Genomic DNA, 23,451 nt, shown 5'->3' with positions numbered 1-23,451 from the left:
TTTGGCTAGCTAGCGGCTTACCAAATCCTCAATGATGTCAAGAATCTTTTTCTTGGCAGCTTCAACACACTCCTTTGCGCCTTTCAGAGTAACACGATCACTCTGTATACCGGAGCGAGGGAAACTGACAGTCACACCACCATATTCCTCAGCTATCTCCCTCAGCACTTGTCCTCGCCGGATCACAAAGTGACGGTGGTGTTTAGGATCCACAGCCATGGAGTCTTCTACAACATTGTCCTTCAAAAAAAATATGAAAAAAGAATAAACATGAACTGACATTTTCGACAGCACTTTAGTAAGTACACAAAACAAGGCACACCACAGTGTAAAACCCCCCACTACAGTCTAGCCCCCGTTTTTTGGGGAAAAACTGTTACCCTACCAGCATGTTTCCGGGTTGTGCAGGAAGACACATGCATACCTTGGAAAAACACACAACCTAACCAAAATAAAGAAGAGAAAAAAACGATGTAGATAGTTTTGTGGCTGGAATTCTAACTTGGAACATTGGTGCTGCGAGGAAAGAGGGATAAGCAATCATTTAGCTGTCTTTATACTTAAAGGACAGCTGTAGTGAGAGGGATATGGAGGCTGCCAAATACATTTCCTTTTAAACAATACCAGTTACCTGGCATCCTGCTGATCTTTTTGGCTTTAGTAGTATCTGAATGACACACCTGAAACCAGTATGTGGAAAATCCAGCCAAACTTCAAACACCTGATCTGCGTGCTAGTTCAAAGTCAATGGATAAAAGTATGAGAGGCAGAGGATCAGCAAGACAGCCACGCAATTTGCATTCTTTAAAAGGAAATAAATAGGTCAGCCTCCATATCTCTCTCACTTCAGGTGTGCTGTAAACCTTGTACCCACCCTATGCGATTCTTGGCTAAAGCAGCCGGTCGGTGGTACATTACCAAGAAACTAGTGTATGTATAGAAGTACCCCAACCTCCCTTTATGCATCAGCCAGCTATCAGCCTTGTGTATCATCTTGGTCAATAACATGGTTTCAAGTTATCACAATATATCTGAAGTGCAGCAATATATAATCCATAGGTTTCCTTGGTCTCTGGATAAGCAGAAGAGATATGTAACCCCTTAAACCACAAAGTGAGAAATCAATGGGTCTTACCAAGCTTTTAATGAGACTCTCCAGTTCCTTTTGCGCGTCCTTCACTGCCTCCTCTGTGCCCACAATGGTGATAAGCTGCTGATCCTTATCCTCAGCAGTGGGGAAGATAATGCGGGCTCCTGTTTGGTCGCGTACTTTACGGATGTTACCACCACCTTTACCAATCAGGAATTTATGGTACTCCGGTTTGGCTTTCAGTTCTGCAGTAAAGCTCTTGGTTTGCTGCAAGACATTCATTAAATGTTATACCGTATGAAACTTTAGGCAGTGGCAATATTACTTACCGTATATCCTTCACTCATGTCATCTAAATTAAAAACCTCCATATTCGGTATATCAGTATAACATCAACAAACATGGTATATGAGAGAAGAACTCCAAGATAGTTTAAATAAGTATATCCATATTTATATGGTGTTACTATTCATCCTCGAATAGTTTTTTTCCCCCTTGCTTAAAGTGGATCCGAGAAACTTTTACACATTGCATAATTGTATTTCTTTCATATAGTTTATAGGGCATTCCTCAAGCCAAACACTTAATTTGTTTTAATACTCCAATTCCCTATAAACTAAAAAAGCCTCGCCCACAGCTTCTCCAGAGAGCCTTGGCACTTAGAGCCTTGGCACTTTGAGCCTTAGTAGCAAGGGCTTATGGGAGCTCAGTCTGGGCAGGAGGAGGAGGAAGTTACTAGCCAGAGATTTCAGAGGCAGAAGGGGGGAGGAGAGGGGAGAAGTTTTCACAGGCTGAGGGCTGGAGATGCAGATCAGCTTGCTTGGTGTAGTGTGACAAACAGAACATATTGAAATATGATAACAGAGGCGCCAAGCAGAATAAAATTAGTTAAAATTGTTAAAAAGGGGGAAGTGGGTGGACTCACCTCCCTTCTGAAAAAAATGGCCGGACAATGGACAGGTTACTTACAGTCTAAAGTAACATTTATTAGTAACTCCAAAAGTGCAACGCGTTTCACGGGTAACAGTCCCGCTTCTTCAGGCAAACGATTATTTGGAGGGTGCTGGGGAAGGGAAACAAAAGGAAAAAAAAGGGGATTGCCAGAGGAACGCAAATACCAGGCACCCAAAGGTGCACCACAAGTCTACAGCAATAAAATGTGCAATATGCATTTAACAGCAAGATATGCATACAAAATAGACTGAGAACGTGTGCAAATAGCATGTATAAAGTGACAGTGCACATATCCATAATATAAAGGCAGAGTATGAGTCACTCTTAGTAAAATGATAAGACAGTAAAAAAATGAATTTAAAACAGGGAGAAACAGAGAAAGGTTTAGTTTTTAAAGGAGTGAGTGCAGCAGTATATTATGATAAGGCAAAAAAGGCATAAAAAAAAAAAAAAAAAAAAAAAAAAAAAAAAAGCAGTGTTTCAAGATGAGCAAATGTTCAACTTACTAGTTATGAGAAGCAGAGAGAGGTTTCATTTTTGAAGGAGTGAGTGCAGCAGTATATGATAAAACAAAAAGGCATACTAAGAAACAGCAGTGTTTAAAGGTGAGCAAATGCTCAACTTACCAAAATCAGGTCATGAACCAGGTAGAGCGCCTCTGTGAGGTGTGGGGTGCTCTGTCTTAAATTTATAAGTGACTGGAATCACCCAGAATGGGGGATGGGAAGTGGGAGCGACAGAGGTCGCATGCTGATGACATATGGTAGTAGGGCGGTGCAGTACTGTGATCAATGTGGGAATAGGATGCAAACCTATGTGTATGATGCTGGATGGGAAGGGAAGGGGGGGGGGGGGGAGAAAGAGAGGGATATAGGCAAAGGGACTGGGATATGCATAAGTAACAACATGCTTACTCCCATAGTGTACCTTGTATGGGTTGGTAGTGGATGGTGAAAAGCGCATAGGATTGGAGGTGGCCTAAATCTTAAGTAAAAACAATAGATGTGGTGTTTGTTATAGGGTCGGAGGCTGGAGAAAGGAAATGTAGAAAGGTTAAATAAAAGTTGCACTTGGAATACATAAAAAGTACATGTAAAGAAAATGCATAAAAAAATTTGTTCATGCCACACTATGCCGAATGTTGGATCCAAAATATACTGGAGAGGTTCATTCCAGCTAGGGTTAATGGTACAGGGTGAAAAACAGAAAACTGCTGTAATAATAGGAGTATGGATACAAAACTATGCATAGTTGCAAAAATTTGTATGAAGCATAAAACTTGACGAAAATACATTAAAAATGATAAAATAAGTAAATGATCAAAGCAAAACAAGTGTAAGACAAATATAATGGGTTCGAATAAAAGAGAGGACCATTTAAAATATATTAAAAAAGATGATTCAATATACTTTCTCTAATTGTTCGTTTAGACCTTCGGGCGTTAGTGTTTTAAGAATTTGTATCCAGAACATTTCTTTATTCCTAAGGACCTCAAAAGCATTGTGCGGTGGGATGGATTCAATAAGCGTGAATTTGAGTGTTTGTGGATTGCAGTTGTGGGTGGAGCCGAAATGACGGGAAATGCTGTGAAGTGGATAGTTTTTCAATATATTGCGCTTATGTTGTCCTATTCTGTTTCGGACAAGTTGAGTGGTTCGCCCCACATATTGCAGATTGCATGAACAAGAGATCAAATAAATGACATTTCTGGTTGAACAAGTAATGTATTGTTTGATAATATACTGAATTTGGGTGGTATTGGATGAAAAGGAATCAGTGGTGTTTATGAAGCGACAGGCAGTACATCTGGATTTCCCACAGGGAAATGACCCAGGGTTTGAGATGGGGGTGGTTTCAGTGGGATTAGGGATAGGTAGGCGTAGTTTACTAGGGGCCAGGAGACTTTTGAGGTTGGGGGCCCTTCTGAATGTGAGTAAGGGAGTTTCAGGTATGGTAGGTTTGAGGTGAGGATCCTGTGTCAGAATCTCCCATCTGTTTTGTATTATGGATCTGATCTGTTTGTGGTGTTTACTGAATCCAGTGATAAATCTGGGGAAAGGACTGGGGGTCGAGGACGAAACAGTATTGTTGGTATTGGTGATGGTGGCCTTCCATTTGGCGTCTTTGATCAGTTTTTTTGGGTAGCCACGTTCTGCAAACTTTTTGGTAAGGATATCTGATTGGGATTGGTAATCGGAGAAATCTCTGATTACCAATCCCAATCAGATATCCTTACCAAAAAGTTTGCAGAACGTGGCTACCCAAAAAAACTGATCAAAGACGCCAAATGGAAGGCCACCATCACCAATACCAACAATACTGTTTCGTCCTCGACCCCCAGTCCTTTCCCCAGATTTATCACTGGATTCAGTAAACACCACAAACAGATCAGATCCATAATACAAAACAGATGGGAGATTCTGACACAGGATCCTCACCTCAAACCTACCATACCTGAAACTCCCTTACTCACATTCAGAAGGGCCCCCAACCTCAAAAGTCTCCTGGCCCCTAGTAAACTACGCCTACCTATCCCTAATCCCACTGAAACCACCCCCATCTCAAACCCTGGGTCATTTCCCTGTGGGAAATCCAGATGTACTGCCTGTCGCTTCATAAACACCACTGATTCCTTTTCATCCAATACCACCCAAATTCAGTATATTATCAAACAATACATTACTTGTTCAACCAGAAATGTCATTTATTTGATCTCTTGTTCATGCAATCTGCAATATGTGGGGCGAACCACTCAACTTGTCCGAAACAGAATAGGACAACATAAGCGCAATATATTGAAAAACTATCCACTTCACAGCATTTCCCGTCATTTCGGCTCCACCCACAACTGCAATCCACAAACACTCAAATTCACGCTTATTGAATCCATCCCACCGCACAATGCTTTTGAGGTCCTTAGGAATAAAGAAATGTTCTGGATACAAATTCTTAAAACACTAACGCCCGAAGGTCTAAACGAACAATTAGAGAAAGTATATTGAATCATCTTTTTTAATATATTTTAAATGGTCCTCTCTTTTATTCGAACCCATTATATTTGTCTTACACTTGTTTTGCTTTGATCATTTACTTATTTTATCATTTTTAATGTATTTTCGTCAAGTTTTATGCTTCATACAAATTTTTGCAACTATGCATAGTTTTGTATCCATACTCCTATTACAGCAGTTTTCTGTTTTTCACCCTGTACCATTAACCCTAGCTGGAATGAACCTCTCCAGTATATTTTGGATCCAACATTCGGCATAGTGTGGCATGAACAAATTTTTTTATGCATTTTCTTTACATGTACTTTTTATGTATTCCAAGTGCAACTTTTATTTAACCTTTCTACATTTCCTTTCTCCAGCCTCCGACCCTATAACAAACACCACATCTATTGTTTTTACTTAAGATTTAGGCCACCTCCAATCCTATGCGCTTTTCACCATCCACTACCAACCCATACAAGGTACACTATGGGAGTAAGCATGTTGTTACTTATGCATATCCCAGTCCCTTTGCCTATATCCCTCTCTTTCTCCCCCCCCCCCCCCTTCCCTTCCCATCCAGCATCATACACATAGGTTTGCATCCTATTCCCACATTGATCACAGTACTGCACCGCCCTACTACCATATGTCATCAGCATGCGACCTCTGTCGCTCCCACTTCCCATCCCCCATTCTGGGTGATTCCAGTCACTTATAAATTTAAGACAGAGCACCCCACACCTCACAGAGGCGCTCTACCTGGTTCATGACCTGATTTTGGTAAGTTGAGCATTTGCTCACCTTTAAACACTGCTGTTTCTTAGTATGCCTTTTTGTTTTATCATAATATACTGCTGCACTCACTCCTTCAAAAATGAAACCTTTCTCTGCTTCTCATAACTCTAGTAAGTTGAACATTTGCTCATCTTGAAACACTGCTTTTTTTTTTTTTTTTTTTTTTTTATGCCTTTTTTGCCTTATCATAATATACTGCTGCACTCACTCCTTTAAAAACTAAACCTTTCTCTGTTTCTCCCTGTTTTAAATTCATTTTTTTACTGTCTTATCATTTTACTAAGAGTGACTCATACTCTGCCTTTATATTATGGATATGTGCACTGTCACTTTATACATGCTATTTGCACACGTTCTCAGTCTATTTTGTATGCATATCTTGCTGTTAAATGCATATTGCACATTTTATTGCTGTAGACTTGTGGTGCACCTTTGGGTGCCTGGTATTTGCGTTCCTCTGGCAATCCCCTTTTTTTTCCTTTTGTTTCCCTTCCCCAGCACCCTCCAAATAATCGTTTGCCTGAAGAAGCGGGACTGTTACCCGTGAAACGCGTTGCACTTTTGGAGTTACTAATAAATGTTACTTTAGACTGTAAGTAACCTGTCCATTGTCCGGCCATTTTTTTCAGAAGGGAGGTGAGTCCACCCACTTCCCCCTTTTTAACAATTTTAACTAATTTTATTCTGCTTGGCGCCTCTGTTATCATATTTCAATATCATCTAGTCCACCCTTGGTGGAGGGGTGTATCCCCATTTTCTCCTATCTACAGAGAGCGACTTTTTAACCTGAGCGGGGTCAGGTTACAATTCTCCCCGCCGGCCTTTCCAGTGGTTGCCTTTGTGGCGACCCACCCTTGTGAGTATAATCATCTCATTTATTCACAACAGACCTCTCCATATTAACATACTGCACCATATTGGGCTCTCGGTTTCTCCCCCATTTTCAAGACAAACAGAACATGGCTGCCCTCATTTATTACAGGAATAAATCAAACTGTTGAAGCTGTTTGCAGCTAGATTTGCTGTGTAAACCATCTAAACTTAAGATAAGATATATAGACAAGTTACTTGTTATAGTTAGTTTTTCATCTCGGATCTGCTTTAAACTATGCTTTGATTACAAAAACAAGACTGTTTCTGCTACTAAAACACAGTTTAAAGAGAACCCGAGGTGTGTTTAAAGAATGTTATCTTGCATACAGAGGCTGGATCTGCCTATACAGCCCAGCCTCTGTTGCTATCCCAAACCCCACTAAGGTCCCCCTGCACTCTGCAATCCCTCATAAATCACAGCCATGCTGTGAGGCTATGTTTACATCTGTAGTGTCAGTCTCAGCTGCTCCCCCGCCTCCTGCATAGCTCCGGTCCCTGCCCCCGTCCCTTCCCTCCAATCAGCATGGAGGGAAGGGATGCAGGCGGGGACTGGAGTTCTGCAGGAGGCGGGGAGAGCAGCAGACTGACACTATAGAGATAAACACAGCCAGCTCTGACAAGCTGTTTGTCAGCAGCGTGGCTGTGATTTATGAGGGATTGCAGAGTGCAGGGGGACCTTAGGGGGGTTTGGGATAGCAACAGAGGCTGGGCTGTATAGGCAGATCCAGCCTCTGTATGCAGATAATATTCTTCAAACCCACCTCGGGTTCTCTTTAATGGAGTGAGCTTAAAGGGATACTGTAGGGGGGTTGGGGGAAAATGAGCTGAACTTACCCGGGGCTTCTAATGGTCCCCCGCAGACATCCTGTGCCAGCACAGCCACTCACCGATGCTCCGGCCCCGCCTCCGGTTCACTTCTGGAATTTCTGACTTTAAAGTCAGAAAACCACTGCGCCTGCGTTGCCGTGTCCTCGATCCCGCTGATGTCATCAAGAGCTCACAGCGCAGGCCCAGTATGGTCTGTGTCTGCACAGTACACTCCTGGTGACATCAGCAGGAGCGAGGACACGGCAACGCAGGCGCAGTGGTTTTCTGACTTTAAAGTCAGAAATTCCAGAAGTGAACCGGAGGCGGGGCCGGAGCATTGGGGAGTGGCTGCGCGGGCACAGGATGTCTGTGGGGGACCATTAGAAGCCCCGGGTAAGTTCAGCTCATTTTCCCCCGACCCCCCTACAGTATCCCTTTAAAGGGTACCTGACAACTGAGGTGGAACTCTGATAATACAGTGCCGTGCCCATTTACCATCCTATGCTCTTGGGGCAGATGAACAGCTTTGATTGGAAGTCCCTTAGAGCCCTTTTCCACCAGCGCGTTTGCGCTGGCTAAATCGCAAAACCGCAAACCGCTAGCGATTTTACAATCGCTACGGTTTGCTTTTTAACATAGGAATCGCGGTAGGTCATTTCCACTACCGCGATTCGCTTTTGTCGGGAACGCGAACGCGCGGCGGAGCGATAATTGCCGCGATTTTGCTATGCAGTGCATAGCATAGCAAAATCGCGGCCACAAACGTCGGGGGAATCGCCGGTTTTGCGATTCAGCAATCGCTAGCGTTCAGCATGAACGCTAGCGATTGCAGGTGGAAAAGGGCCCTTAGTCTTCAGCTATGTTCCCAGCAGTAAAGACTCTGCTGAGAACGAGCATACTTGTACTGGACAATAACGAGTTTGAACTGAAAAATACACCTACTTTTCTTCGTGCACAAGCAGTCGCTTTTACTGGACATGCGAAATTCATGAACTCAAGCATGCTCAGTTTAAGTACACTTTTCTCCCCACCAACAGAGCTCTCTGTTGGTGGGGTCTGACCGCTCCCCCATGTTTTTTTTATAAATATTTTTTGTTCGTGTTTTTTAAAACCCTCTCCCTCCCTCCCCCCAGCCAGCCAATCATGGCGATCAGCTCTCATAGGCTTCACCCTATGAGAGCCGATCGCTCACTTGACCCCCAGGGGGACAGTCGTGTCACACGGTTGTCCCCAGTGCAGCGCTGCTGCTGATTGCAGCGCTGCACTGTATAGACGGCAATCACGCCGTCTAACAGTCTCCCAGGCGGGGCGGAGCTCCGCCCCTCCAAGCAGGAGATGAGCGCGCGCACAGCCTGCGTGCGATCTTCTGCAAAACAGAGTCCCAGGACTTTACGCCAATTGGCGTTAGGCGGTCCTGGGGCTGCAGCCACGGCCACGCCCATCGGCGTGACGCGGTCGGCAAGAGGTTAAACCTAATAAGTTACAAAGCTATATTAAAATTGCACATAAATGCGATTTTCTTCCCCCCAGAGTCTGTATTGCACATACGGTCTTGAACTCCCAGCCCCCTCTGAAATTGGACTTTGGCAATTTTATTTATTTCCTAGCCATGGGTGCAAAGGATGTTGGGGATTGATGTCATGACTCCACCCTTCATGTCCTGCTCCCAGCCCATACCCACTGTGAAAAGAGATGCAAGCTATACAAAGTAGTCTTTTTCCAGCAAATTATGACAGTGGGAGGTGGTTATAAAGCATGCTGGCTAATGTGGCTCGCTCTGGCAAAGGTTGAGAGAGAGGTGGGCTCCCACCCCTCACCTATGAGTCAGAAATTTAGGTCTAACTCCAAGTCAGCCCCTATCCTTACCATTTAGTGAGTCAGACCTAAATTGCTAGACTTTTAGCTGAGTATACAGTATATGGTAGCTCAAAATGAAAGTACAAAATGTCTTGTGTATTACTGATATATGTCCTAGGAATTTTTATGTAGAAATGAAATAACCATTTAAAGCTGTTGTATTTATGGGTTTGAGTTCAAAATTCCACAGCCAAATGTCAGAGCTGCAACTTGTTCCATAACAGCTGGAGAATGAGCTGCATAATCTAACTAATTATCCTTTTCCAGGCACCCCAGCTCACCTTCTCCTCTGCCAGCTGCAGCAGCTGTTTCTTGGCTCTGTCTACATCCTGAGCCGGTCCTCGGATGGTTACAGTATCACTGCCGGAGCCCTCGCTTGGGAAGTGGATATGGACACCTCCGCATTCTTCCATGATGGATCTTATGAAGCGTCCCTTAGCTCCAATAAGGGAGTTGTGTAATTTTGATGGAATGCTGACCTCCAGTTCTGAGATGTTTGCCTAGAACAGCAGACATAAAGCAGACGTCATTACAGACAACTCCATTTTAATCCAAGTTTCACCATATTCTTTTTCTAAAATCTGCTGACTAATCTTTGCCATGTTGACACTTTTGTCCTTCTCTTATGTTGTGTCACGTCGAGATGATCTTGCCTTGCTTATCTCTACCATCCTCGCTTGTTTTATAACAGAATTTCAAAACCTGGTTCAATCCCCACAGTGCTCTGCATAAAATCTAACACAAGATCCTTTCCACAATTCTGCTTTGTTACACCTTGATCTATCTTACAATGTGGCTGGGAACAGAAAAATGCAGCTGAAAAGCACAGAAGTGTGGATGAAAAATACACTTGGTGTAACATACTTTGGTGTAGAAACCTAGCCATGCCATATTAGAGGAGATACTGGATAAAAGTCAATTACAATTCAAGCTTCTAACTGACCTAGCATACTCTCCCATCAGCTGGGACCATACATTGCAACATCTGTTATGAGATGGCAGCTAATGCACAATCTGCGCTTTGCTAGTCTCCTCTTTCGGTCTAGTCAAGTTCTCCTGCTCCCACAAACGATTTCTCGCATGCCTCTCCACTTCCTTGGAATTCTCTCCCTAAACCAGCTCAACCCTATGCAAGCTTGGTAATGTACAAACGCAACATTAAAACTCACTTGTATGCAAGCACATATGTGGCCTAGGCCACTTTAGCTTATTCTTGAGATGATGCTTCCAAGTTATGCATAATGTACACAGTACCCGCTTATATAAAGTTGGTGCTAAAACATACTCAACCACCCATTACATAGGTGTGGAGGACTCCTTTAGTATGGAACAGTTACCAGTTCTTTCTGAATGGCCAGAATGCGTTCACGTGCCGCCTCACAGTTTGTTTTCTTCCCGGTGATGACAATCATTTCTGAGTTGCTGTTTTCAGCCGGGAGGTCTATCTTAGTGTTACATTCTTCTCGAATCTGAATAGGGCGGTTAAAAAAAACAACAAACAATTAAAATCCACAAGGACTAAATTAAATCTGAATGGCGGCCGTGTTTTTTTTTGTTTGTTTTTTAACATACCTTCTTAATATTGGCACCACCCTTTCCAATAATGTTCTTATGGAACTGCTTGAAGATTGGCACAGATAGAGAGTAGCTGTTCTCCACCTGCAATTTATTAATTCAAATCATTAACCTTTTTCAGACAGATCAAAAGTCAATAGCATAACATTGAAGACATTTCCATATCAGTGTGACCATTTCTGCTAGAAATATCAAATTATGTATGATGGGGCTCATGGTGAGGACTAGGGATGGTCAATGTAATGTGAATCAGAGTTCTGCCAATCTTATGGAAAGGTAGGCAACTTGTAAATGGGCCAATCAAATGTCTCAGTGGCTGCTTCGATTGATCAGTGTTCAACCAGCATAAAAATCATCATCTCCGAATGATTTGCATCTCATTCTAGTGAGGACATACAGAATACAGAGGACATGTTCTTATCCATCCAATAAATCTTCATATAGTCACTATAAGTGCTTATGCCACCTATCCGAAAGTATAGCAAACTCCCAGACCAAGCCCACTAATGGCATGTTGTACAGAAAAAAAAAAAAAAAAAAACACTTTTCTAAATCACAAGTTGAATTTGTCCTTACCATCTCTGTCACCATCTTCTGCAAATACTTTGTGCACTTTTCCACCTCATTCTTGGGCCCCCGCAGCTGCACAATGTCACTCTTATGAGTGGGATCTGGAAAGTTAATGATCACCTAGAAGGGAAATTGAAAAGATTCAGACTGCTGGAAAGACAAGAAAGCAGCCTTCAAGAAATGTTCCAGGAATAGAGAGACCACTTACATCAGGGAACTTTTCCCGAATCTCCCTAATTCTTTCACCCTTTTGCCCGATTATCGTACGGTGGAACTTCTGATCAATGATCAGGTCCTTTGTGCGTTCATTTTCCTAAAAAACAAAACATTTGTCATTAATAAAGGTTTTCGGTCATTGAACATGTGAGAACACGTTCCACTTTACTCACCATGCGTGATGCCAACTCCAGCAACTCTTTCTTAGCCTGCTGGACTCCTTGGGGGTCACCTTCAATTCTGATCGCATTGCTTTTTTCATTGTCTTGGGGAATACGCACTGATACCTTATATTGCTCCTTGATTCTGTTTACTAAAAAAAAGGAGAAACATTTTTTTTTTATAAACAAGTAAAAATATAAAAACTATAACAAGTTGTCCCTTCATAGTGTTTGGTTGAAGACAAAACCTATCGCAGAGTCAGTCCCTCAAACGTATCAGAATTGGCTAGTGCTCAGAGTAGCTAAACCAGTAATACCCATTCTTCAAATAAGCAATGATTTATAAAGCTTAGGAATTCATCATAAATATTTTGGAAACATACTGCTGAAAAGCATCTCAAAAGGAAAAACGAACAAACAAAAAAAATCCCACAGAAACAAAAAAAACAAAAAAAAAACAAAAAAAAAAAAACGCACAAAATGGGGAGGGGGTTGGGGGGAGTTGGATAGTTTGTCTTGCCTCTTAATTTCTTAGATTCCTCGTTATGTTTATTTATTTATTTTTTTTAACCACTTCGCACTTTTTCTTTTCCCTTATAGACCTGAGCAGTATTGACTTTTTAACTATATACCCCCATTTTAATCAGTAATATAGTTTACTCATATCTACATTGGGTTTTTTTGGGACAAGCTAGGATTTTCTTTAGGTGCTCAGTGACTGATGGATTCAGCTATAAGAAAATAGTTGCTCCAAGACCCCAGGCCCTAGCAGATAATGCCAAGATAAATATCAACAGCTATCAAAGCCTTTAGAAAATAACCACTTACTATTTGTTCCGCTTTTTCCAATGAGGTGCCTGTGAAACCGGTGGTCAATGCTTATTTCTGCAAAGTCCATTCGAGATATCTAAATGTAAAGTTAAAAAAAAAGTCACTTTTCTGAAATAAACCATTTACAAATAACACAGGTAGGCAATTTTGCCTATTTTTCACATAGGTTAACATGAAGTATAGTTTAGATCAAACTTTTGAATGCAAATGTCAACACTACATCTAACTTAAAAGGGCTCATTGACATTATCTTAAAGTGTACCAGAGTTAAGATATATTAAAAGAAAAAAAAAAGGAAAAAAAACAAAAACATACCTGGGTCTTCTCCAGCCCCATCCGCTTGGATCGCTCCCACACCACCGAGAAGTGTGCCCTCTACGCATATGCAAACAGCGCACTTCTCGTGCGTAGACTGGAGCCAACTGACGGCAGTGATGGGACCTGGTTCCCGAAGCTGCAGACAGCGGAGGACGGTGGTGTGGGAGCGATCCAAGCGGATGGGGCTGGAGGAAGCCCCAGTTATGTATAATTTTTTTTATATCTCAGCTCAGAGTGCCTTTAAAGGGCAACTTAAATAAGAGGGATATGGAAGCTGCCATATTTATTTCCTTCTAAGCAATACCAGTTGCCTGGCTATCCTGCTAATCCTCTACCTCGTAGGGCCCGTTTCCACTTCGGCGATTTCGCCAGCGATTCTGCAGAGTTTCCCCGCACATGATTCGCACAGGGAAACTGTCATAGGGGGATGACGGGGCCGCGGCGGAATCGCTTGCTGGAGCGATTCGCCGGAACCCCCCGCAGAATTCGCTGCTGAGGCTGCGAATCCAATAGCTGTGCATGGCACGGCTCATGGGAATCGCCTGCGATCCCGCCCACTCGCTCAGTGCCCGCATGCGTCTACGAGACGCACGCCACACTAGTGGAAACGAGCCCTAATACTTTTAGCCATAAACCCTGAACAAGCATGCAGCAGAACAGGTGTTACTGACATTGTCAGATCTGAAAGATTAGCTTCATGCTTGTTTCTGACATTATTCAGACACTACTGCATCCTAATAGACCAGCTGGACTGCCAGGCAACTGGTGATGTATAAAGGGAAATAAATATGGCAGCCTCCATAGATTTCTCACTTCAGTTGTACTTTAAGTTTTCTATGAAATAAGTGCTGCATGATAGCAGCATATGGCATGGTGCTGGGACTAAGGTTAGTGATGGGTATGTCTAGGAGAACTTATAGAAAAGCATGTGTTCAGTTTTTTGAGGTGATAGATATGCAAATCTATCAGCTGATCAAACAAATCACATGCTTCACCATGAGTTCTCCTAGACGTGGCCATCATTATAGTGAGCACGTCCCAGCGATGGATCCCCTCTACTGAGGAGGAACGGAGGGAGCCTCTTTAGGATCCAGAGGCTTCCATACCCCAACAGAGGCTTTTTTTTGTTACAGATTCCCTTTAAAGCACAAGGATTCACATTACTGCAGTACTTAGAGTTTCAAAATGCATCTCGAACATTCACTAGTAAGGAAACCAGCTTACCAAATCAGTAACAAGAACTTCCATCTGTTGTTGAGCTAATTTTACATCTTCTGTTGGCCCCTCCAGGGAAATCTTGTCCTCCCCTTCTGTAAACTCAATGTGCACCTGCAGAGACCACCATCAGAACACTTGTTAGAGAATGAACAAGTCTTTTCAATTTAAGTATTTTATATAGATAATTAGCTTCTTCTAAACAGCAAACCTTACCTTTGGTATTTGCTGTGTGATCTTTGCCAAGTTTTGTCCTTTTTTGCCAATAATGAAACGATGCAGCCAGGAGGGAGCCAAGACTGTGGCCACTGTAAAGCTGTTAGCCTAGAGGAGACAAAATGTATCCATTACAACTGAATTACCTAAAGAAATAAAGTGACTGTACTCTATATTCTTGGACAAAAGTTGATCTCATGTATAAACCGACCTCAATATTTGACCCCCTTCAGCTGGTATATTTAAGACTCAAATATAAGTCAGCCCAGGAAGGTTGGTGACTAGGCTGCACTACACAAATTATTGCAGTCATTGACCCCCCCTCCCCCCCGATCCCCAAGTGTAGCTATTATATTAGCCCCTCCCGATCCCCAAGTGCAGCAAATAACCCCTCATGTCCCCCCTAAGCAGCCAGTAACCCCACGTGGTCACCACATGCAGCACTCCACTTGGTAATCAGTGCAGCCAGTATCTATCCTCCTCCCCACTTTGGTAACCAGTGAGGCCAGTATTCGCCACCCCCCCCCCCCCCACCACCACCTCCAGTACTCCATGTGGCCTGTATCAATCAATCATCCATCTTATTAATCAGTGTTGCCAGTATCCTCCCCACCCTAAGTAATCTCTGCAGCCATTTTCCCATTCCTCCCATAGTAACCCATCACCCCCTCCTCCCATAGTAACTAACTACAGCCAGTAAATCTCCCTCTTAGTAACAAATGGTTTCTGAGTAGGAGAGGCTCTTCTGGTTAAAAAACTGCAGCCACCAGGCACCAAATCCTCTCATCGGCTCTTCACTTGGGCCGGAGAGCAAGCACTGCTGCCCCTCCAGTTACATGTCACATGATACCGGAAGCATCTGCTGGTGCACGCTCACTGGCCCAAGTGACGAAGACATGCCCAGTGGTGGTAGAGGTACGTCCACTTTGTTGTATTCCGCTCTTCATATAGGCACCTAAGTGGGGGGAGGGAAGAACCCTTCGCCCTGGCAGGAGAAAAAGGGGGGTTGTTAAATACTGGCCAGTGCCCAATGATGACTACGAGGGGGAAGGGGCGCCTACTAAGTGCTCCGCTGCAGCATACTCTGCCAGGCGTCCTGGCCCCTGCCTATAAAGTAAGGAAATTTAGATCTGACTCACAGATGCTAAACTTTTCTTGAGCCAAATCTAAAATTTCTTAGCTCATAGCTGAGGATATACAGTTATATTACATATGATGGTATTTACCTTAGCATATACTTCTGTCAGTGCCTGGCCCAGTTTCTCAGGTTCTCCTCGCAGGATGACTGTCTCTGAACTGCTATCACTCGGCGGTATTTCCACAGACACCCCAGTGCGCTCCAAGATCTCCTGCAAGCTATTGCCCTTTGGACCGATGACGTACTTGTGTTGCGATTTCCGTACTTCCACTGCAATGCTGGTGGTTTTCTTCTTCTGCAAGAATGAACACACACACATTACACTGCATGCACAAAAGTATATGCCGGCACCAATGCAGCAGAGCAGAAACAGCCAGTTTCCCTTCTAAGTAGAGTAAAGTAACAGTTAAATATTTAGCATCAGTGAGAGAACCTTTCATTAAAGTTCTCCATTGAGTCTATTTTAGTCCAGAGAGATTAGCAAAATTTAATCCAGATCACTGTAACAAACTGCTTTAGATGATGCTCAGCCGCAGGAGATGGTTTCCACATAAGGCGAACTGTAAAATAGTGCAGAAAAATGTAGTCATCATTTTGAAGATTTGTTCGGAGAAACGGAATATGGATCTTGCTCCAATTCTAGAAATAAACCTACCCCCAAGTCCAGGGGGTGGGGGAGGCGGGGGTACTGGAGGATGATGAAAGAAAATATGTTCTGCAAAGTGCAGACTACTGCAGCTTGCATCATGTACACAATCTCACAATGGAATCGGCCCATAAGAGGTTCTAAATCAAGCATGCCATTGAGGGAACGAAGGTTGGAGGCACATCATTACTTACCTACAGGGTGCTGCTCCTCTGGTCCCGCAACAGTTTAATATGCCCCTTCATCTCTTCAGACTAGCCACACCTACTGCACTTTGTATCTACCAGTGGTGTTGTAAGCGTGTGTGCGCTGCAATGCATCCTGGGAGATGTAGTGCACGGATGAGAGTACATTCTCTGTCAGGAGATACAAACTGCTGTCGGTGCTGCCAACCTGAAGTTGGCACATCCCAAACAGATGGGGGGGGGGGGGACAAGAGGAACGACACCCCATAGATAAGTAATGGTGCCTCCCTCAACCCTCGCTCCCCCAATGGCACGATCAGTTTAGAACCTCCCTTGCGGAGATGTTCATTTAGGGGGAAAAAAACATTTACATTGGTGCTCAAGTCTCTTTACTAAAAGAAATTAAAAGTTAAAAAAATAAAATAAATTATGGGGCTGAATATCAACATGGAAAAAAATATATCAGAAAAATAGAGCTGATTGGTACAATCACCAATACCCCCAAATATATGGATACATCAAAAATAGTAAACACCGGTGCATTTTTGTTTTGTTGTTCGCCAATGCCATACGTGGGAAATATGCTGATGTAAAAGTGAGGCTGTCACCCAGAGCCAACAGGTTCTCGCCGACAAAGCAAATTCTGACTGGCTAATACAATTCTAACTGGTTGATAAAGGCATCTGCTCCAAACACTTTTCCATGGTCAGGGCCTGAGCCCACTAACGCAGTTGTCTCCGCTTCTGTCCCATTTTTCAGCATCTGTAACATTGATGTATTGCTGAAAAGCAGACAACTGTGTTAGTGGACTCAGGCCCTTAGTGAATCAGTCCATACAAGTGTGACGTTACTGCACAACTCCTCACCTTCTCTTCATAGATTTGCCGGATCTTTGTCACTGCCTGAGCCAACTGATCTTTCTCTCCAGTGCACACTATCTCAGTCTTGTTGACACTTGGTGGTGGGATATTTATTCTTGTTCCAGTTTCTTGCATGATTTCATTCACGGTCTTGTTGTAAGGTCCAGCAATGAATGGGTGGTAAGCCTTTTCAATCTCCAAACGTTCCACTGCTCGTTTATCCTAATGGAGGAGAAAGATCAGTCACAAACCCAGGAGAACCTCCATCCAAATATTATCAATGTAGAATGGAAACCAGCTCAAAGATGCACTACAGAAAATAACCTTTTAGTGTCTTGTCAGTTTTCTTACCTGCTCAGCTGAGATGAGCAGAATCTCATGCCGAGCTTTTTCAATGCCCTCTTTGGTGCCAGTGATCTTAATCTGGTTACTGGCATCCTCGGGCCGGGGGACTTGAATCTTGGTAGCGGTTTTCAGTTCTAGGTCCTGCAACTTCTCTCCGTTCTTACCAATCACAAACCGGTGGTGTTCCTTGGGGATAGCGACTGAGGCTGAAGCCTAGAAAATAATTAAAAATACTGATTAAAAGAGCACAGACATTTGCACTTCAAATAAAAAACACTTTTTGTGGAGCTGATCTCTTGCACAGCAAACAAGGAAAACAGATATGAACCCTGTGTGTTTTTAGAGAGAAGAGCCTAATTCACCCTCATCTTCAAGTAATCGCAAGTGTAATTTGATCTCAGCTGTGTCAGCACAGAAATTCAGCAGTCTCGGTAGACACAGCTAATACGTAACCACAGGAGGTTTAACCCTTTCTCTACTTCCATGAGAGCAGGAAGTAGAGACTGCAGATTTTTTACAGGAGTTCTGTGAACTGCAACTAAGAAATGTCTTAGAGCTGCCTGACTTGTCCACACCATTTTCAGCCATTTTTCCCTAGACGAATCAGACTCTTCCATACCACCAGGGAGGCTAGGCTTTAGTACACACACCAGAAGGAAGTCACTCCAAATGAACAACTGAGCGACCAATGATCATTAGGGAAAATGCAAGCGAATGACTAAAAAAGACAAACCACAGTTTTGTGTCATTCGTGTGAACAGGAATCGACAGATCACAAACGCTTTAAGCGGATGTGTAAAAAGGAGAAGTGTAGTTCCCGTTTGCTCATGCAAATTATCTCATGATTCACAGTGTTGCGTTCATGCGTCAGCGCCGCTTTGCTCCCCACACGGTCTTCCATTGTTCGTTTTCAATGACTTGCATCTGACGTGTGTACAAATCTTTATTGTATGCAACTCACAGGAGGCTGGGCTCAAGCACAAGGAGATAAAATGGTCTATTTGCCCTACATGTATAAAATCTACACGCGAATGGCTCTTGGCCAGACCAGGTCAGCTCCACCTTAACTGAGAATCTAGTGTGTGCTGCCAGTTTTAATACTTACACGGAAAGAAGCACTATGAAGAACATTTAAAATTGTACACGCATTTGTCGCAACATAAAACACTGCAAATTACTTTTTCCAAGGTAGATGTCATTTACAGTAGGTTTCATTTGATAACACTAAACCTCTAACTAGTTCTGCATCTCAAGGTTTCCTTTATTTTCAAATGCACTCCCTGTAGATCAGCGACAGCCCAATGGCCAGAATAATGCACAAAAGCAGACAGGAAATTCTAATTAAAAAGCAAGCAACATTTCAACTGTCAGTCTTATTTTTTTACAACATTACTTAAAGGGAAGGTTCAGGGACACCTTGAAAAAAAAAAATCCATATCCACTTACCTGGGGCTTCCTCCAGCCCGTGGCAGGCAGGAGGTGCCCTCGCCGCCGCTCCAGAGGCTCCCGGTCGTCTTCGGTGGCCGACCCGAACTGGCCAGGCCGGCTACCAGGTCGGGCTCTTCTGCGTCCCACGCGGGCGCGCTGACGTCATCGGACGTCCGCCGGGCTGTACTGCGCAGGCGCAGAACTACTGCTGGGCATACCTGTAAAGCCTATTGCTGGACTGATCAATTTCATTCTCACTCATAATTATGTAACTTTTGGAAAGGACCTCTATTTACAGCAGATGGGTGTGGCAAAGGGTTCACGATTTGCACCACAGTATGCAAATCTCTTCATTGCCAAAATCGAAGAGGAATACCTCAAATGCATGTCGCATAAAACCCATTGCCTACTTCCGTTTCATTAATATTTTAATCATCTGGTCCGCTAGTGAGGATGATCTTCTCCAGTTCCATAGGAACGTCAATGCCTTCCATCCTACAATCAAACTGAAACTTACCTACTCTCGCACACCACCATATACATCAGGGGTAACAACCTACAACCCTCTGTGTATCACAAACCTACAGACCATCCCACATACCTAAGATATGACAGTTTTCATCCCAAGCACACTAAGAACTCTATAATTTACAGCCAAGCTATAAGGTACAACCGGATTTGATCTGACAGGATGGACAGAGACAAGCACCTGGATCGACTTAAGAACACTTTCATTAAACAAGGTTACAGTCCTCCTATGGCTGAGGCCCAAATCAGGAAAGCCAACGTCATCCCCAGGACTGAACTGCTGAAATATAAGCAAAACCAGAAAGAGGACCGTGTCCCTTTGGTTGTCACCTACAACCCACACCTGGAAATCTTAAGGAGGATTGCTAAGGAACTTCAGTTCATCCCATTTTACACAAGGATCACAGTCTGAGAAATATATTCCCTAAACCTCCCCTCGTCATATCGGCAAAAATTCAATATAAAACAGATGATTGTCAGGAGTTCTTTGAACAGGCCTCAACAAAACTGAACATCACCCTGCCGACAAAAAAAGATGTGGGACCTGCAGACACATTTACTCCACTGACAGGGTAACGATACCAGGTTCACAACAGGCGCACAGAGTACAAGGCTCATTTTGCTGTGGATCCACCAATCTGGTATATCTGATCATGTATACTAAATGCCCCAATGTTATGTACGTGGGAGAAACTGGACAAACTGCGCAAACGTATGAAAGGACACAGGCACACTTAATAATACTAAATCTGATTGTATGGAAAAGATGAAGCGCTCAACAGCAGATCCACGTTCTAAATCACTTGCATGCAACAATATATAAATTGTACAACATCACTTGTATGCAGCAATACAGGAATTGTGCAACATTTGAAGTAGAGATCATCAACCTGCAAAAACACAGTATTTTCCACAATAGATTTGCATAATAGGAGTCCCAAAAGTCCAGCTAGACCAAGAAAAAAAGAAAAGAAGAAAACCACTCCGTGATATTAGTATTTATGTACTATGTCCACATAACCATCACAGAGTCCGCGATCGTATTACTGGATTCTTGATCCCAATTTGTATATTCATCACTCAAATGTATCAGCTGAAATACTCTTACCATCAGATGTGGCTGACTCTATCACAGATCAGCAAACAGGGCATAAACATACTAGTAGTTCCTTGGGGTCAAAACCACCTTCTTCCTGGGTAGTACTCAGAAAAACAGGGACAACATAGCGTAATCCAGTTTCAGATAGACCAATATATCACCATTAGTGCTCCCAGCGTGACTTACAAATTGTGCAACACCACAGTTGTATATATAAGAGAAATGCACGCTCACCAACTACAGTGGCTGATCCTGCATTGACCAGCTATAATCGCTTTCTTGTATATTGAATCCACAGAGGGAAGCCAGGCCTTTAAACTCAAGAAGACAAAGCTCTCATAGCGTAATTCCGTATTTAATATTAAAATGACACAAATTATTACAATAATTGGTGTCATTTTAATATGAAATACAGAATTATGTTGCACAATTCCTGTATTGCTGCATACAAGTGATGTTGTACAATTTATATATTGTTGCATGCAAGTGATTTAGAACGTGGATCTGCTGTTGAGCGCTTCATCTTTTCCATACAATTTTTTCAGGGTGGTGACACCCCCCACGGTGCAGCGATCCAGCATTTCACACGTTATAGCCTGAAGTACTTAAGATTGGTGTAGTGAGGAAGGTGTTTAGTAGAGGAGCACACTAGCCACTAAATTGTTTAATACTAAATCTGAACTCCCAGTTGCTACACACTTTCGTTCCAACGAACACAGCATGTATGATTTTCGTGTCACTGCCCTGAAGGGTGGCTTCAAAATGTCAAAATGATAGATTACTAGCAGAAACTAAATTTACAAATTGGTTCAAATATATAGTTCTGATGCTGATAATTAATGTAAAAGTGGGTATTCCAAATCATTTAGGACATTCTACTCTATGTCACCGGAGTTCCTCTTTATCCAAGTATTTAAAAATGAGAGAACAAGATAACAATAAGAAAAAGATCCGGGGGGAAATTCATCGCAAATGTCTGTCACACCTTAACAGCCACCTGACAAGTATATGAAGGCTACAATATCACTCGATTTCACGCCCGATTCTCTCATCTTCCATTCGTTTTTCTTATCTATTTCTATTGCTCCCTATGCGAAATAGAGCGCGGAATCGATCGGGTGGGAGATCGGACATGTCAGAAATCATCAATCGAGCCATCTAAATGGCTCAAAAACGTACCGTGTATTCCCAACATTAAAGGCGCATGGCACAGCTAATGTCTATTAATCCTGTGGCCTACAAACGCCCAGTAATAATACAGTAGTTTTCCAGGAAACAGTCACGTAACCACCCTTGCCCTTTCTGTGCAGCAAACAACAAGCAGGCAGTGTGTGGCAGTATCAGAGAGCCTGCAGCCAGCTTTATGCCCGATGTGAGAAGGTGATCTGCAGCTCCACCAGGCCCTTCCCTCATATCCTGATTGGGAGGGTAACCAGTGGCAGCACACTCATGTCTCTGCCTCCCTTCCTACTCGCACAAGACTGCCTCTGTTCCTGTTGACATAAGGCATTTACAAGCGAGCGTCTCATTGAAGGCCTACTGGGAAGGAGAGAGGACCAAAGGATTAGCAGCTTCAGCTGGGAAGGGAATTTAAGTTCTCTTGAACACGAGACCCAAAAAACTTAGCTTGGACATATTAAACACTGTGCACAAAGCACAAGGAAGATTGTTAAAATTTGGTGACATTTTGGCTAGGTGTTTGTTTGTAGTGGCATCGCCACAATTAAGAGAGCAGTTTGCAAAAAATCAGGACAAAAAATGCAGTAATTTTCAGCATTCCTCACAAGCGTCTGCTAATACTCAGGTGAGGAAAACATCTAGATATGCTCGGTCACTTCTGTTGTCCAGCATAGGAGAACCTTAGTACATCAGGCCTTGTGCAAGTATAGCTGCTCACAGCTCTGAAGCCAGCGTCATTGCCTTGTGCAGCTGTCAGCTCACTGGCAATGACTGATCAATCATCCACTCCCAAAGTCCTCATTGCTCTAGCACTGCATCTGCTCCAGTAAGGCAGCATCCCTTTCAATGAACACTGATTTCTCAGGCCACATCTCAGTGCAGGCAGGGTAAGGGTGTGCACAATAACCATTGTGGAGGAAGTTCCTGTGTGGGTCCTCAGCGAGATTCTATAGGCAAAATTTACTGGCCTTTTACAAACCTTAAACTATGAAAAAAAATTACTAGAACTGTCCTTTTTTACTATAAGTCAAGGAGCATTTCCCAGTTGCCATAGCAATAAGAATTTCCCCATCCTTGAATCCAAGAATCCCCACACTCCAGTTCATTGATCAAGGATTAGTGAAGTGTATCTGACAGGTCAGATTTTTATCTAGATCACTCATCGCCCGCTACGGGAGGACATCCATAAAAAGATCTAACTGAAAAAAATGTTATCGTCGAAATGTACCAGAATAACAAAACCAGGCCTTTGTTACCATGGGGCAGCTGCACTTAAAACTGGGCTTTCTAGTCACTTGTAGGCATCTCAATTGCATTCTTAAAGCTCTGGATTCTTAAAAACATTAACGAAGTGGAACAAAATAATTTTTAGGCCGATTTACAATAACAAAAAAAAGCAAGCTTTTTTGTAATCATCCTATACAATAATAGGCAAGTGCCCCTGCGTCTGTCCGTGTGTCAGTGCTTTTTTACACTGCGCATGTGCAGGGACAAGATGCAGAGACACTGCTGAAAGCCGGAGGAGAACGGGGCCAGAAGGGGCGGGCGTGTGGCCGCGCGCGCCGCTGATTA

General features: G+C 43.1%; 1 protein-coding gene across 1 annotated transcript in view; it reads right to left on the bottom strand.

The window, feature by feature from the left end:
• Positions 1–23,451, bottom strand: part of HDLBP (high density lipoprotein binding protein) — an 81,761-nt gene that overhangs the window by 14,669 nt on the left and 43,641 nt on the right. Inside the window, exons 6-19 of the mRNA XM_068280619.1 lie at positions 17,652–17,858; positions 17,307–17,522; positions 15,698–15,904; positions 14,472–14,579; positions 14,265–14,369; positions 12,720–12,798; positions 11,904–12,043; positions 11,723–11,827; positions 11,521–11,634; positions 10,942–11,028; positions 10,707–10,838; positions 9,651–9,869; positions 1,136–1,357; positions 22–240 (exon numbers count right to left, since the gene is read on the bottom strand). Coding sequence (XP_068136720.1) covers positions 22–240; positions 1,136–1,357; positions 9,651–9,869; positions 10,707–10,838; positions 10,942–11,028; positions 11,521–11,634; positions 11,723–11,827; positions 11,904–12,043; positions 12,720–12,798; positions 14,265–14,369; positions 14,472–14,579; positions 15,698–15,904; positions 17,307–17,522; positions 17,652–17,858 — 2,160 coding nt within the window. The remainder of the gene's footprint in view (positions 1–21; positions 241–1,135; positions 1,358–9,650; positions 9,870–10,706; positions 10,839–10,941; positions 11,029–11,520; positions 11,635–11,722; positions 11,828–11,903; positions 12,044–12,719; positions 12,799–14,264; positions 14,370–14,471; positions 14,580–15,697; positions 15,905–17,306; positions 17,523–17,651; positions 17,859–23,451) is intronic.

The sequence above is a fragment of the Hyperolius riggenbachi genome, chromosome 4, assembly GCF_040937935.1.
Source record: "Hyperolius riggenbachi isolate aHypRig1 chromosome 4, aHypRig1.pri, whole genome shotgun sequence".
Taxonomy (NCBI): domain Eukaryota; kingdom Metazoa; phylum Chordata; class Amphibia; order Anura; family Hyperoliidae; genus Hyperolius; species Hyperolius riggenbachi.
Note: the sequence above shows the minus strand (reverse complement) of the source record. Positions and strands in the feature narration are given on the sequence as shown.